The sequence below is a fragment of the Lepidochelys kempii genome, chromosome 9 (genome assembly GCF_965140265.1).
Source record: "Lepidochelys kempii isolate rLepKem1 chromosome 9, rLepKem1.hap2, whole genome shotgun sequence".
Lineage (NCBI taxonomy): Eukaryota > Metazoa > Chordata > Testudines > Cheloniidae > Lepidochelys > Lepidochelys kempii.
The window spans coordinates 34608004-34623277 of NC_133264.1; the positions used below are offsets into that span (position 1 = coordinate 34608004).

General features: G+C 42.3%; 1 protein-coding gene across 11 annotated transcripts in view; it reads right to left on the reverse strand.

The window, feature by feature from the left end:
- AGFG1 (ArfGAP with FG repeats 1) overlaps positions 1-6965 on the reverse strand; it is a 68273-nt gene extending 61308 nt beyond the window's left edge. For 3 of the 11 annotated variants that reach the window (XM_073359884.1, XM_073359883.1, XM_073359887.1), the window contains exon 1: positions 6486-6955. In XM_073359884.1, coding sequence (XP_073215985.1) covers positions 6486-6652 — 167 coding nt within the window. In that variant the 5' untranslated portion in view covers positions 6653-6955. Of the gene's footprint in view, positions 1-6485 lie in introns of all 11 variants that reach the window. The other 8 variants (XM_073359881.1, XM_073359882.1, XM_073359879.1 and 5 more) reach the window with 5 other exon arrangements.
- Between the last annotated feature and the right edge of the window lie 8309 nt (positions 6966-15274).

Here is a 15274-nt window from a genome sequence, read left to right on the forward strand (position 1 = left end):
TGGCTGTATGTCAAGAATGTTTTGAGCTTAACAACCCTAATGCAAAACATGGCTGTGAAAAAAAATTCGAAGGTGTTTTTGTTTAGTATATATGCAGTGATGTCACACCCACATACAGATTCATAGAATGCCCCCTCTCCCAGATTCTACAGAGAATTTAAAAAAATAGTAAAAGTGATTGCCAGAGACAAATTTTAGCTGGAAATCAATTTCAGAGCCTTCCTATTAAAAATGCACGAAGAGAAGAAAAACTACAAAGGAAATTCAAAGGGCTTAAAAGCCCTTATGTGAACATTGCCACTGAACAGCCACTAATGGGAGAGCAAAAGAAGAACGTTTACCCCTTCTGAGCCCACTTCAAAAAACTATGGAGTTTTAAATGAAAGGCGCCACAACACAGTGTGCCAAGACAATCTAAAGCATGTGCGCAAGCATCCTCACATAGCTATAAAAGCTGGGTGTATTGGTGGAGCTATGCCAATACTACACTTTAAGCAACTCAAATAGTTAAATATGCTAATTTTGTCTTTTAAGAAGGCCAACACACAGGAGGACAGAATTACAACTGATTTAACTGATCAAATCACGTTAAAATCTTTCATGTTAAACCTGTGATATCATTCTTGGTAATCTGTATCTGTTATTTCTTGCACTGTACAGTAACAGCAGTTAGGGCACTAGCCTAGGATGTGGATTTGAGTCCTTTATCTGCCAGTCTTCCTGCGTGACCTTGGACATGTCACTTAGGGAACTGAGACACAGGGCCATACAGATACCTAAGGTAGATAGAGATAGATGCTACCCTGAGCAATGGTGTAATTTTTCCAACTGTAACAAGACAGAATTGATTTAAATCAAAAGTACAATAAAAGCTTTTTTAACCAGCAAGTTGGGGGTACAGGGGTGCCACTAAATTAAAAATGCCGGTTAACTCAGAGGGAGGGGGTTGGAGTGCGGGGAGGAGGAGGGGGTTGCGGGGCACAAGGTGCTAGACAGGGGGAACCCCCCCCACCTCCGATGGCCCCCCGCAAGCAGCTCCCTGTCCCTGCTGCTTCAAGTGGAGGCGCGGCCAGGTGGTTCAGCTCTGCAAGCAGGCACACTGCCTCCATCTACAGGCGCCGCCCCCTGCAGCTCCCATTGGCCGCAGTTCCTGGCCAATTGGCTGGGAGCTGCAAGGGCAGCGTGCCTGCAGAGCTGCCTGGCTGCACCTCTGCCAGCAACAGCAGGGACGCAGAGCTGCTTGCGGGGGGCTGCCAGAGGTGAGCGCTCCCACGCGCATCTGACACCCCAAACCCCACACACACACACACCCCAACCACCTGCCCCATGCCCCCTCCCGGACCCAAACTTCCTCCCAGAGCATGCCCCACAGCCCCTTCCATGACCCAGCCCCGTTCCGGCCCCGCACCAACCGCAATATAAACCTGACTTTCAGTGCAGATCAGAAATGCTGGTTTACAGAGCTTGCCAGTTGGTGAAGTGCTGGATAAAAGAGCTTTTACTGTAAGATGCTACAAAAGAGCAGTGAAAAAGCCAGTGAGTAGAAAGGGTTCAGTCATGTGTCACTATCATCCAGAAGTGACACAAGTGAGCCAGTTCCGATGTAACGTATTGCAGTTCCATAGCTGTACGTTTGCAACAAAGAGGGGGCCAAAAGCAGAGCTAAAGCTAACTGTACTACTTCAAATTCTATTAACCTATGGAATCCACCAGTTTCCACATATTAAGACAAACTTAAATCTAACAAGTGTTTAAGTTTAGTAGGAGTCTGTTACAGACCACTAAATCAGACTATAGAACCACACAACTGTTGTATCTATAATATATAGAAAGTAAAGTCTCATATTGTCAATACTAAAATATCCTTCTGAATTTCTGAAAATTATAGACAATTATATTTAGATTTCATTTGAGAGATAAATTCATCTTATAAATGAATGCGAGACGAGGGGTTTCCTTGGTTCAACTGAGCATGAATCCCAATTAGAATTAAAAAAAAAAAACAAACTTAGAACTAGAAGGGAACTCAATAGGTCATTAGTCCACTGCAGTGAGGTAGGACTAAGTATTATCTAGACCATCACTGACAGGCGTTTGTCTAACACGTCTAAACCTGCAATAATGGAGATTTCATAACCTCCCTAGATCAGTGGTTCTCAAACTCCCCCCCACCCCCCAGACCACTTGAAAATTGCTGAGGGTCTCGGTGGACCACTCAATGATCTTTCCAAATGTTATTTGTACCGTTAGCTAACTATTGTAAAGCACTTGGTTAAAAGCGCTATATAAAAAAAAGGTAATTAACTTTTTTTGTTCTACAAATAAAAGCACACAATTCATATTTTAATATCAGTAGTCTTACCTTTCTAATGCAGTGGATGTGCCCTCTCCCCCCCAACGCGGCAGCCCCTGAGCTGAGGCTAGGAAGAAGGGGCGGAGGGGGGGCTCTCCCCAGCAGCCGCAGCCCTGGAACTGGGAAAAGTCGTCTCTTTCTCTGGCCACCGCAACCCTGCACGTCCCAAATTCCCTTCACCCCATCTTCTCACTCCACTGCCCCCTCCCGTCTACCCGCTATTTCCCCCACACACCAGGCCACCACCTCACCTTACCTGTGCATCTTCTCCAGGATCCAAGCACCAAATTAGCGGACCCATCCTTGTGCACCTCCACTAACTAGGCCCTTCATTCTCTTGTGTGCGGCTGCCCAGGCACACACCTTAGAGTGAACTATCCGCGGACCACCTGAATGGAGCTCGTGGACCACTGGTGGTCCATGGACCACAGATTGAGAACCACTGCCCTAGATAATTGGTTTGTGTTTAAATGCCGTTACAGTTAGGAAGTGTTTCCCTAATGCCTAACCCACAAACATAGTTTTAATTCCTGATTTAAGTACAAAATACAACTTTAACTATCAAGTCAAGACCAATGTTTTCACAACAAAGACATACTTGTTTTTTCACCATGGACACATCTTCTGTGACACTGAGCAAGCTAATAAGACTATTTTGGAGAGAGTTGGAAGTGGACAGCAAAAAAGATCACCTATTTGAATTAAACCTAGTTTGCACTGCAAGTTTCTTTTCTCCCACACCTTAATTACAAAAGCTGACAGGAGGTTGTTGGAGAGGAGCAATGCTATATATTTATCAGTCTTAGTCAAAATAAAGTATGATCTATACAGTTAGACTTCATCAGACAAATTCTGGAAACATCTTCTGAAGGTAACTGAATACCAGCTTTAAAAGTTTAATGCTGACAATAATAAGTATAAATTTTTCCACTATTTACATAATTTCCCTCTTCCAAAATAATATCTGAACCAAAATTAAGTGCCACTTTAATCTGCAGAATAAGAATCTGATGTTCCATCATTGCACAATGCATTTTAGATTTGAAATAACTGTCTCACTATACTACAAAGGAAGTACATTTTGAAACAATAGTGAAAAACAAAAATTAAAATTGGAACATAGGAAAAACTGTATCTGTTACTGTAGAGTATGAAACAGATGATGTGATAAATTGCATGAATAAAGCTCTACAGTAAATAATTCCAAACCACAACCACTGCAGTAGGTGTCAAAACTATATGAACTACAGTAATTTTAGGGTAATTTTGAATGAGACCATATGCAGAAGCTAACAGTTTAAAATCTTGCTCTACTACTAAGTTCTCTCTCTCATCACTGTTGAATTCCACATTAAAAATTATGTCTGTAGTAAGAAACAAGTTGGTTTGAATTATAGTTCCATTTTGACATGAATACTGAGTGAAACTTCTGAAAGACAATGAGACAGCAAGACTAAGGGCTTGTCTACACTGGCACTTTACAGTGCTCCAACTTTCTCGCTTAGCGGTGTGGGGGGGAAAAAAACACCCCTGTGCGCTGCAAGTGTCAGTGCTGTAAAGTGCCAGTGTAGACAGTGCACCAGTGCTGGAAGCCGTGCTCCCAGCACTGGTAGCTATGCCCCTCGAGAAGGTGGGTTTTATAGAGTCGCGACTACATAGCCACGTTAAAGTGCTGCCGCGGCAGTACTTTAACATTGCCAGTGAAGATGTGCCCTTAGAGAAACACCAGCAACCGTCCTAGCTATTAGACAAGTGTTACTTGTATCAGCATTAAGTATATTAACTCACTCTGCAAAGAAAGCATAAATTGGATATGGACAGGTTCTTACATAACTATTATGGCTTTTTCTTGATTCAGAATACACGATATATGAAGAAATTATAAGCCAAAATGAAAGTCTGAGACTAAGTTTATTTCAAACAAAATATTACAATTTTTGAAGACCCATTAATTGCTATTTACTCTATTTGTAAAAATAGTAGCCACTTCCTTAGGATTTTAAACACACATTGCATATTTAGAAACGCTGGGCAATGACTTTATTTTTACTTTATTAGAAGATTAACAAATTATATCAAAAGACTAAGAAGCTCTCCTTCAAAGGATATCTTTGTCTCTTCAGCTATTTGTATGTATGTGTAGCGTCTACCAGTGGTGGCTAGACAATTAGCAGCCCACATCCTGCAGTTTGACTTGCTGTGGGTGAATCCTTCCTCTTATTGTAGACTGGACTATAGACCTCAGTGGTCCATAAACAGAAGCACTAACTGGTGAGCTAGAAGGGATCCAAGTCACTTGCATCCCAACTGAAGTCACTTTTTGTATATCACATGTGCTCATGTTTATTTAAAATAGCCAGCTTGCCAATTAAAAATAGTACCGTTATGAGTAATTTAAATGTGCTATCAGTTTAAGCAGAAGGAACGTATCCAGTCATTAAGCTTATGTACAGCATATTCAAAACTATTTTAAGATAAGCACAGGTAATTTATTACTTTGAATTGGCTACTTTAGGAACCAAGTATACATCCAACTCTAAAGCCCATTCACATTTCCACAATCTGAGCTCACTTTTCAATTTTGAATGGCCTTCACACAAGTATACACATGTGAAGAGACATCTGAGCAAAACACAATGAAAAGAAAAGGAAAAGCAAGATTAATTAGGAGTCTAGTGGTATAAAAAACAGCTTATTCAAAGGAAATGCAGCATAGAACTAACTTGTTTGCTTTTTTTAAAGCTACCAGTGTTATACCAAGACACTTAGTTTGCAATTGCTATCTCCCCCCTTCCCCCCCCACTCACACACACACACACTTCTTCATTCCCATTCAATATAAAGAGCTAGGTTATTTGGATTTCTGAATTCAATATACAAACCCAAGTCATCTAATGAAATAATATTTACTGCCTAAACACTGTCAAATTGCTTCCTTCCTTTAAAACTCAAAGCAGTAAACATCTGCACATGCAAAGCTTTATCCATCTCACTGAAGCCAATATGACTAAAGTTACACAGATGAGTTTACAAGATACCCTTTAAAACCAACTGCTCTTCAATGCTTCTGATTTCATTCACTTCTTTCTGGTGGGGATGGGGGTGAGGCAAAGGAAGATATGGAAGGCTGTTGGGTCCATTATTTGTACAGTACACGTGTAAGCACAGCAATTCATAAAGAATCAATTCTGTATTTCGGTACAGCAACCGGAAAACATTCTTGAAATTTCAACAGAGTTTCATTTCCAGTAACTTTGGACAGCTTAAAGATAAAGTTACCATTATCACATGAAAATTCTACCAAACTATCTCCTGTACTTTCCACAGTTTAAACTTTAATCCAGTCGAAGAAAACCAACTCATTTATATAAGCAAACTGTTTGACAGCCTGGAATTCCACAAATTCTGTCCTACCTCATCATGACCCTTCATGCATCACAATTTTATGAACTAAAATATGTATCAAATCAAAAACAATGATTTACCTTACTAGCAACAGGTACTTTGTCAGTATTTATTTTAGAATTAATCCTTCCATTATTTTGAGAAAAATAGTCATGAAAATGAGTAGTTTGCTTCCCTCCCTTCCAAACATCCCCCTAGTGTTGCTTAAAAATACGATTTCTATATTTTTAGTTTTTAAAATGCAAGTGATTTGAGACTCAATCTTGCAAGAGCTTGGACTAAATAGGGTCACACAACTATTCATATGAATACATGCTTGCAAGATCAGGCCCTAACTCCCCTAATCCACGTTATTAGTCTCGTATAATCATTTTCCAAGTGCTAAAATAATGACTTCTGGTACACCACAGTGTTAAGCAAACTCAGAAGACTAGTTAAAATTAAAGGATCAGCAGGGTAGTAAAACCCAGCCCAGAGAAGGGAAACCAGGCCGTTGTCCGGTTCAATCCCCCAGGGCAAACTAAGCGCCGTTGCTGGATACGTTCAAACAGCCTTGCGAGATCACCAACGGTTACCGGCCTTCGCACCGCCGCCCACCCCCCGCCAACGGAGGAGGAGAAGGAAGGGAACTTGCCCTCGCAAGAGAATCACCCACCCGAGGCAAACGCCCCAGGCGAGAGCCAGCCGGGACCCCCCTCTCCCGGCCCCGGCCCCGGCCCGCACTCACAGGATGCCGGAGCAGGAGGTGCACACGAAGCTGCCCACAGTCATGTCGGTGTAGGTGGGGCCGCGCTGGTCGCAGTCGAAGCACTTGCGGTTGGGCGGGAGGCTGCTCATCTCCCGCAGCAGCTTCAGGTGCTTCTCCTCCTGCTTCCGCTTGGCGCTCGCGGCCATCGCCCCGCCTGGGAGGCGAGAAGCCGGCAGGAGCCGGGCCCCGCACACACCGGGCGGCGGCGGCGGCACGCAGGGGCCCGGGGGTTGAGGGAAGGCGGCGGCGGCGGGCCCCCCTCGGCCTCGGGGGGAGGCGGCGGCCGCGACGCGGGGAGGCGTCGGGACCGGGACCAGGCCCGCGCGCAACGGGGGAGCGGCGCCGAGGAGGCCAGGAGCGGAGCGGGGCCTGGGGCGGCTGAATAACGAGCTTAGGCGGAACCTGCGCGACACCTAGGCGTTGCGGGATCAGACAAGGAGAGCGGGCCCGAGGCGGGGGCCTGGGACGGCTGCGCCGAGTGCGGTGGCTGCCTGCAGCGCCCCCTGCCGGCTGGGGGGACGCGCAGCTCCCCGATCTCAACCCGACAAAGGCGTGGCCACTGGGGCTCTTACCTGGAGTGGCCGAGGTGGGGAGGAAAGGCCAGGGAGGGGCGAGGGCGAAAAGGAGGGATTCGGATGGGTGTGTTAGAGGGAGGGTGTCTTCCGCCCGCCCACTTCCTGGATTCCCCAATAAGGCAGACCTAGAGCTAGCCCAAAAGGGGGTGGGAGGAGGAGGTTCCTGTGGACACTTGACCACAACTCAATCTTTTACATTTCCAAACCCCTTTTTCAGACTGTCAGCTTCTTGGCAAAGCATCAACAGTCAAAACATTGTGGCAGCCCCCCCCCCCCACACACACACACACACACGCAGTTTTCACAGGTTTGGCATTTTGATTAAATACCAACGTTTTCTGCAGCACTTTTCCCAAACGTATCATTTAGTTGAAACTCCAGTTTTCCATCAGAAAACAGTTTTGAAGGAAAAATTTCCACCAGTCAGCACTCCCCTGAATGCGACCAAGCCCTTGCTGACATACAACAGAGACAGGGCTCACAGAAAGTTTTTCAGGAATGTGAATGTCATTGTCATGTTTGCAGTGTTGTTGCTCTCAAATGAACTCCCACAGAAAAATTATAAAAGACAAAAGCACCATGTCGCTTGTGGGCAAACACTTTTCACAAAATGATCATTCCATATCTGAATCTCCGTCCTCAAGAAAAACCTGCATAATATGGTTAAAAGGTGAGCCTGGGAGCTTAACATTCATAACATTGCTAGACACGAACAATCATGGTTGTAAAAAAAAAACTGGATTTATGGTGTATTAAAACAATCTGTAACCCGCTAAACCCCACTTTTTGTTAGACTGCAGAAGTGTTATCAGGTCACTTCACTTGCAAGTCTCTGTGCTAAATACTGTGCTAGAATATGTGCTAAATACTGATGCTAAACAATCTGTTCCACAGCCACTTGTATTTAGCTGTGACGCTGTGGCTACCTTTCCCAGACCGGAAGAACAACTCTGTGTATCTCAACACTTTTGTCTCTCTCACCAACAGAAGTTGGTCCAATGAACAATATTACCTCACCCACCTTGTCACTCTCATGCCATTTTCAGTCATTCAAAGGATTATAAAATGTTTGCCTTATTCAAATCTTATGTCTAAGCTTAATGCCAAAGTTAGTTGATTCTTCTCATATAAAGAAATAAGGGATACCAAAATGTGGGACTAGTAGAGTGGCACAAAATGAAAAACACATTTTGTTATGTACTAGAGCTGCCTGTTTTTCAGCTAGCTCTACTTTGTACAAACTTACGTATGCAAAGATTTTCAAATGTGTAGTGTGAATTCATGCTAGAGCTTTCCAGAGCAAGAGCAAATAATTTGGGTTTTTCAAAGTAATTCAGATTTTTCAAGCAGAAACTGAAGGAGGGAGCACATCTCCAGTGAGGAAGCTCTTTATAAGATATCTAGTTCATAACTTATATCAGCTGTAACTATTTAAGGTTTATAATCTAAAGAAATTTATGCCACCATATAAACATTTTAGCCCATCTGTAGGTCTCCAGGTGTCTAGAATGGTTCATGACAGTGAGTGCCAACCTCAGGGCAGACTGCCAAAAAGCAGGGCAGAGACCCAAACTGGTTGTGTGTTCTACAGTTAGACTTCATCAATCCAGTAACAAATGTGAACTCCTAAAGCACCATAATAATCTTACCAGGGAGTCACAGACAGTGCCAGGGATTTCCCTACGCCCCCCCCCCAAGGGGGTGTGTCTCCCCCCCCCAGTTTTGTGAACTAGTTACATGCAGTGTTGCCAATTTAGAGATAGTTCGGAAATTTGAATTGAAATTGAAACATTAGTACACACTTTAAAAGCATACACAGTGTATGATAAAATACATGTATCTGAAAAAGTATAATAGATTTGAAAAGTATGAACATAGGCTAGCTTCCCTATACAGATGTTGTTTTTTATGACAGTGTCAGTGCATTCATTTCGGTGATGTTGGCCAACCTAATAATTTCAAATTATGATTTATAAGCAAAGTCTAAATGAGCTCTCCCTGACAGCTAGTGATGAGCTGGGGGCTGGAGGGAAAGGCTTCAGGACCAGATTGTATTTACATTCACACCTAATCTACCTAGGTATCCAGAAAACAGAGTGTTGCCCAAGTGATAGATTTTGGCTGGGGTTGGGTTACAAATCACCTGAATGCAGAGGTGGGAAGGTGTTATGAAATGTTGTTATTCTTATTGTATGAGTAAAGGACAGTAGAACTGTACTTAGCCTGTGCTGATTGAGGGCATCAAGAGAGAGAGAGAGAGGACAGGTATTTTGCTTGATGGTCTGCCTGAGTCACAAGTACTATTAGACCTGCCCCTCTCCACTGTTTAAAGACCGAGCTGATTTGGCTCCATAGATAGTCTTTGTTTTGTTAAGTGATCACTACAGCTGAAATCACTAATAATCAGGTCTGAGTGCTTAGACCTGCTGTGGGACAGTGTTTCTATGGAAGAGATGGCCCAGTCTGCACTAGCAGCGAGGTTCCCCACTGAGACCTCAGCTAAAATCACTGAGAGCTGAGTGGAACCTCAAGAGACCAACTCGCAGAGGTCACAGTGGCAGGTGGCAGCAGAAGGTGACGGCACAGGGCCATTGGCAACAGAGCGATGGAGTGAACAGTAGCACAACGAACAACAGTGGCCAGAGCAAACAGTGAGCAGCTGGAGGAACGAGCAAGGTGCCTTCTTGCCACCCACCTGAGAAATGAAATCATGTGAAAGCACCTCTGAACTCTGAGTCCCCACTGCCCAAGGACAACACTGGTGAGTGTTAATAAGGTTGTTAAGAATGTTGGAGACACAACACAATTCACGTAAACAAACATGGCCTTGGCATCATAATTTCTATTTAAGCAAGAGATACCACACACTACAAACTGGAGGCCAATGTGAAGTGCATTGTCACTTGTTCATCCTGAAGTTGAACACTGGTTTGAACAAGACCAGCAAATGCTCACTATCTTTCCTCAAGAAACTCAACTGACGGGCTAGATGCATGTGGTGCAACAGTGAAAGACTCAACAGCTGAAAAAGTGAAGAACTCTCTCACCACAGTCAAAATATTTGCATACATGGCTGATGAATGCACCGATGCAAATGGTCATCAAGTATTAAGTCATTGTGTACATTATCTTGATTTCAGTGGTAGGCCAGTAGATGCATTTCTAGATGTTCAAGTTATAGAAGACAGATTGGCTGCATCTGTGACAACCCACATCTTAGAAGAGTTAAATGCTTGTCAATGGGACCCCAAACAGATGAATGCTTGTGCATTTGATGGAGCTGCAAACTTCTCTGGAAGACATGGTGGAGCACAAACTTTGCTCAGACAAAAGTGTAACCCTAGTCTCTCCTATACACACTGCAGAGGGCATCTACTCCAACTAGTGCTAGTATGAGCTGAAGACTCATCAAAAGACATTTAAAAAGCTATACATTTAATGTCTTTATTATATTCTTTTTTCAGCAAGAGTCCAAAAAGACTGAATATCTTGGAAAATATAGAAGATACACTGGGACTGAAGTTCAAATTAGTCCAACCTGGGAAAACCCTCTGGCTTTCTCATGAGCGATCCTTGGCTGTTGTCTTAAAATTACTCCAGCCATTATTACTGGCTTTGGAAAGCATCTACCAAGATGGGATGGATCTAAATAGTGAGGCTGGTAGATTACTTTTGCTACTACATTCAGAGAAGACTATTGCCATTCTCTCTCTTATAAGTCTACTGTTGAAACCACTTGGGTCATTAAACAATGCCATCCAGGCATCTGCTACAACAGTAGTAGCTCTTTGTCCAGCAATAGAAGCTACATTTGGATCAATCAGAGAGCTACCCATTGAAAAAGTACTGGAAGAAGCAAAGACTTCAGTCCAGAAGTTGACTAATGAGGGCATTTATATTGAATCCTTAAGTGAAGCAGACAAGGAGTGTTTAAGACAACTGAAAAAGTACACAGACTTGATTCTTAAAATATAGCTACAACAGCGACTTCTAGATTCTACTCAACCTCTATGTAGCTTTTACAGATCCCTATCTTATAAAACACCAACAGTTGAGTGGAGTGAGGCACTACCAGCCATGGGGCTGCCATGTGCTCAGGACAGAATAGAGAATTTGAACACAGAGTGGAATATCATATGACAAATTAATGAAGATTTGACTTCAACTTCTTTTTTATCATCACTAGTGGCTCGACCCGATCTTTATCCTATGTTTCCTGGGATGAAAGAAGTAGGAATTCATCTCTTGCTACTCCCAGTCACAACAGCTACAGTTCATTCTTTTTCATCATGGAATAGAATTTTGTATTTTGAAAGAAGTCGCCTTCTGCCTGATCATGTTGTTGCCGGCACAGAGTGCCCGAGGCAAGAAACAGCTGGGTTCGTTGCCCAGTATGCGTCGCGCCAATGACCACAACGGAGTGGAGAAGCAGAGAGATTTATTTGGAGCTCCAAATAGGGCTCAGGGAGACTGAGCTGTCTCAAATCCTGCAGCAGATTCCAGTATACATTTTATACCTTTGCCTACTTCACTACACAAGCTTAAGCCACTAATTACCTGTTGCCCCGTACAATACCGTAGCCAATCAGCTAAAGCAGCCAGTTGTATTTTTCCTCTGTAGCATTGCCCGAGCCTTGCCTTATTTGGTCCTATTTGTTACTAGTTTTTGCTAAACATTTCTGCCTTATCTATCTGTTTCCCAGGCCAAAGCTGGCCTTGGCTGGCAAGCCGTGTGCAAACCTGTCTGTGTGTTAGCTTCCTCAGAGTTATGCAGGATCACAGAGGGTTCAAGAAGCAAAGGGGCCTTGGTTTATCCGGGCGTAGAGCAGGAGGGCTTCATCGACACTCGTGGTCTTCCAACCTCCCGAGTTACCTAGTGTAGTGCCCAGTGTCCCCAACAATGTGAATGAACTAATGAGCATATCAATTGAAGGAATGGAAGTACCAGACACACAAGAAGCCACCAAAGATGAATGCATTGCATTCAAGAAGTTCATTAACAGAGTTGTGCAAAATTATAACAAGAAACCAAGAAGGATGTAGATGTAGTGCTTCATAGAAGGCTTGAGTAGCCAACTTTAATTTGTGCGATGATTTAAAAAAATCTAATAAAATGGTCATGAAACATTTTTCAGTTTTTACTATGGTGCCATAAAGCTCACCTTCACCCTCACGGTCTCACCCTTCATTGGCCCTGACCCTCCCCACTGTAAATTTGAACACACACACCCCCATTTAAATTCCTGGGGAAAACACTGGACAGTGCCCTTGGGCATTCCAGTCTATTTTGCCATCCAGACAAGCTGGACTTAGTGATAGTGGGTTTCTATACACCAAAGATCACAAAAGATTCAGGTAGCTCCCATTCCCAAGAGACCAGTCATTTACCCCACCTCATTTTGTATCATAGATTGCTCACCAAAGACAACTCTTGTAACCAATCCTGTAATAAACTAACTGGGGAGGGGAGGGGGGAAGAGAGTTATTACAAGGTTAAAGCAGGCAAACATATATACACAAATGAGTTGTAGTCTATGGTTTCCAAAAGATGGCAAAGTTGTAGTAATCTGTCAGCTCTGAATGTCTTTTAGAGCTAACCCAGGTTGACCCTGGGAATTGCTGTTTCTGTTTCCTAGCTCTGGTCAGAGTCCAAACAGCAAAGAGATAATAAAATTTCCTGTCAGCTACTTTTTATTTCCTCCTTCCACAATTCAAAGCTGATGGGAGGAGCCCTTTTGCACTTTGCTTCTTCAGGTGTGTGAAGGGACAATTAAAGTCTTTGTATTGTGATGTCCCACAACACCCATTTATTTTTGATAGCCTTCTTGATGACCAGGAGATGATCCATCTTAACAGGTTCACAGTTTCAGAACAAACATTTTTTACAGTTACACAGCAAAAACATAAATATTACATTAGAGAATGGGATAAAGATAGTGTGAAATTAATGCATGCAGCAACTTACACACATTTTATAAAGTCTGAACACATTGTTATAGGTTCAGTATCCGTCTTAGCCATACTAACACACAGGTGAAGCAGACTGGTTTCCAGCAAATAATATGTCAGTGCTTGGCTGAGGCCTAAAGCCTTGGCAAGAGCTGGCACCTGGTTTGTTGGCATTACATAGCCCTTTCAATTTTCCTTTCTTCCCCAAAGTATGACCATTCATGATTTTTTTTTTTTTACAACCAGAGACCAAAATTGACCTTTTCTAATACTAATAGAATGAGTTCAATAAAAACTCTGCCATTTTCAATCATCCATTGTACCTTTATAACTTTTTCTGATTACTAGATTTCCAAGATGATCCCTGCTTGATCTTCTCAAATTGCTTCAAGGAAATTATTCATTGACTATTTTAGAAAAGCTTAGTGAGCATTTTCTAAGTGATTTTTAGAAGAGAATTGTGTTTGTGAGAATATCATTGTAATAGATCTTTGTCTTTTTTGTTAAGTTCAGACATACACATTCTTCCCTTGCTAAATCTGGCTGCCCTTGATAAACCAAACACTTTTTTGATCGAAAGAAAAAAAATAGAACTGTTCCATAGAATTTGTTGATCTCCTGGAGGAGCTCTTGGTGCTCCTTCCCATATTGTACTGAAAGTGTATTTGGGCTTTGTAAATCTTCTTAAGGAATGCTTTTTAAGTGAGTACAGTATATTTGAAAGAAAAAAATTAGTGAATACATATCGCTATACTATGATTTAATTTACAAAATTGCTTAGTTGCTGTATCTCCATTTGATGAATATGAACATAACCTCATTCTTTTTGGAGGGTGATGTGATGCTGTATGATTGAAGATGACCATTTGTCATCATTGCAACCACTGTTGTACAATTGCACTAAAACTGAATCAAAGTACTGGTATGTCATGTAAGGTATAGTTAGAAAAGTTTTAATCTGCTAAGTATGATGATCCTGTTTATATGCATGTATCATCTTTGTATCTGAAGTTATGAATATTTGCTATGTATTTGTATCTCAGACATGTGTTTTGTTCTTGGTTGACACCCACAAGGTAGTTTTATATCTAGTCTAGTCAGCCCAGTGTTGATGAACCATTCAATTTTTGAGGGACCATTCAAGTGCTGATAGATGATTAAGGGAAATCAGCTCTTCAGTGAGTCTTCCTGCAGATGCCTTTGATAAAATGGATCCAATGGCTTCTTCTCTGATTCAGCAAGTATAAGGACATGTGATGAAGACATTTGATCTAAAATTCCATATTTTACCAGTAACTTTCCATCCTCATTTGACCCTAGACTCCGTCTTGGCCAATAACTTTCCATGGATATGGGATGAGCTATAAATTGCAAGCGAAGACATCACTCCTTTGTCTTCATTCTCTGGACTGTAACTTTCTATGGAAGCCTTGAACAAAGGACTGAATGACCCCCAAGCTGCAGAATTACCATGTCTGCTATGATCCTGACCTGCAAACTATAAAAATCAATTGTAATGTGTATGATTCCTTAACCATTTTATAACTCTCTTATTTTCATATCAGTAAACCTTCTTAGTTACTAAAGGATTGGCTAGAAGTGTGATTTTTGGGTAAGATCTGAGTGATATATTGACCTAGGAAAGTGACTGATCCTTTGGGATTGGAAGAACTTTACATATGACGAATCTGGTTTTCAGTAACCTCTCATCAGAAAGACCAGGTGTCAAAAGGGTTGAATTGCCTAGACTGTTTAGCTTCTTGTTAACCAGTGTGGTGATACAGAAGCTTATTTTGTTACTGGTTTGGTGAATTTAGAATAACCATAGGTTTGGGGTGTTTCTGCCTTACCTTTATCAGTATGTCCTGAGTTTGGCATTCGCAGCTCTACCCCACACCAGCCGCAGTCATGGGTGTAGTTAAGATCCAGCTATATTATGCATTTAGAGCCTAATTCCTCACTTCTGAAGCCAAGAATAATTTTAACATTGACTTTAGTGAAAGCAGGATCTGAACCTTAATATTTACCCCTGTGGTTTTGTTGAAGCAAGCAATCATGGCCAAGATCCTCACTTGATGTTATTTAGCATAGCTCTATTGACTTCAGTGGAGATTTTATAATGAATTTCAAGGAGTTGTGCTAATTTACATCAGTTGAGCACCTGGCCTCAAGTCTTAAATATTAAGCAAATATTGCACTGTCCTCCAATTTCTCTGCCTCTTATAATGAAAGCTTCTGATATGT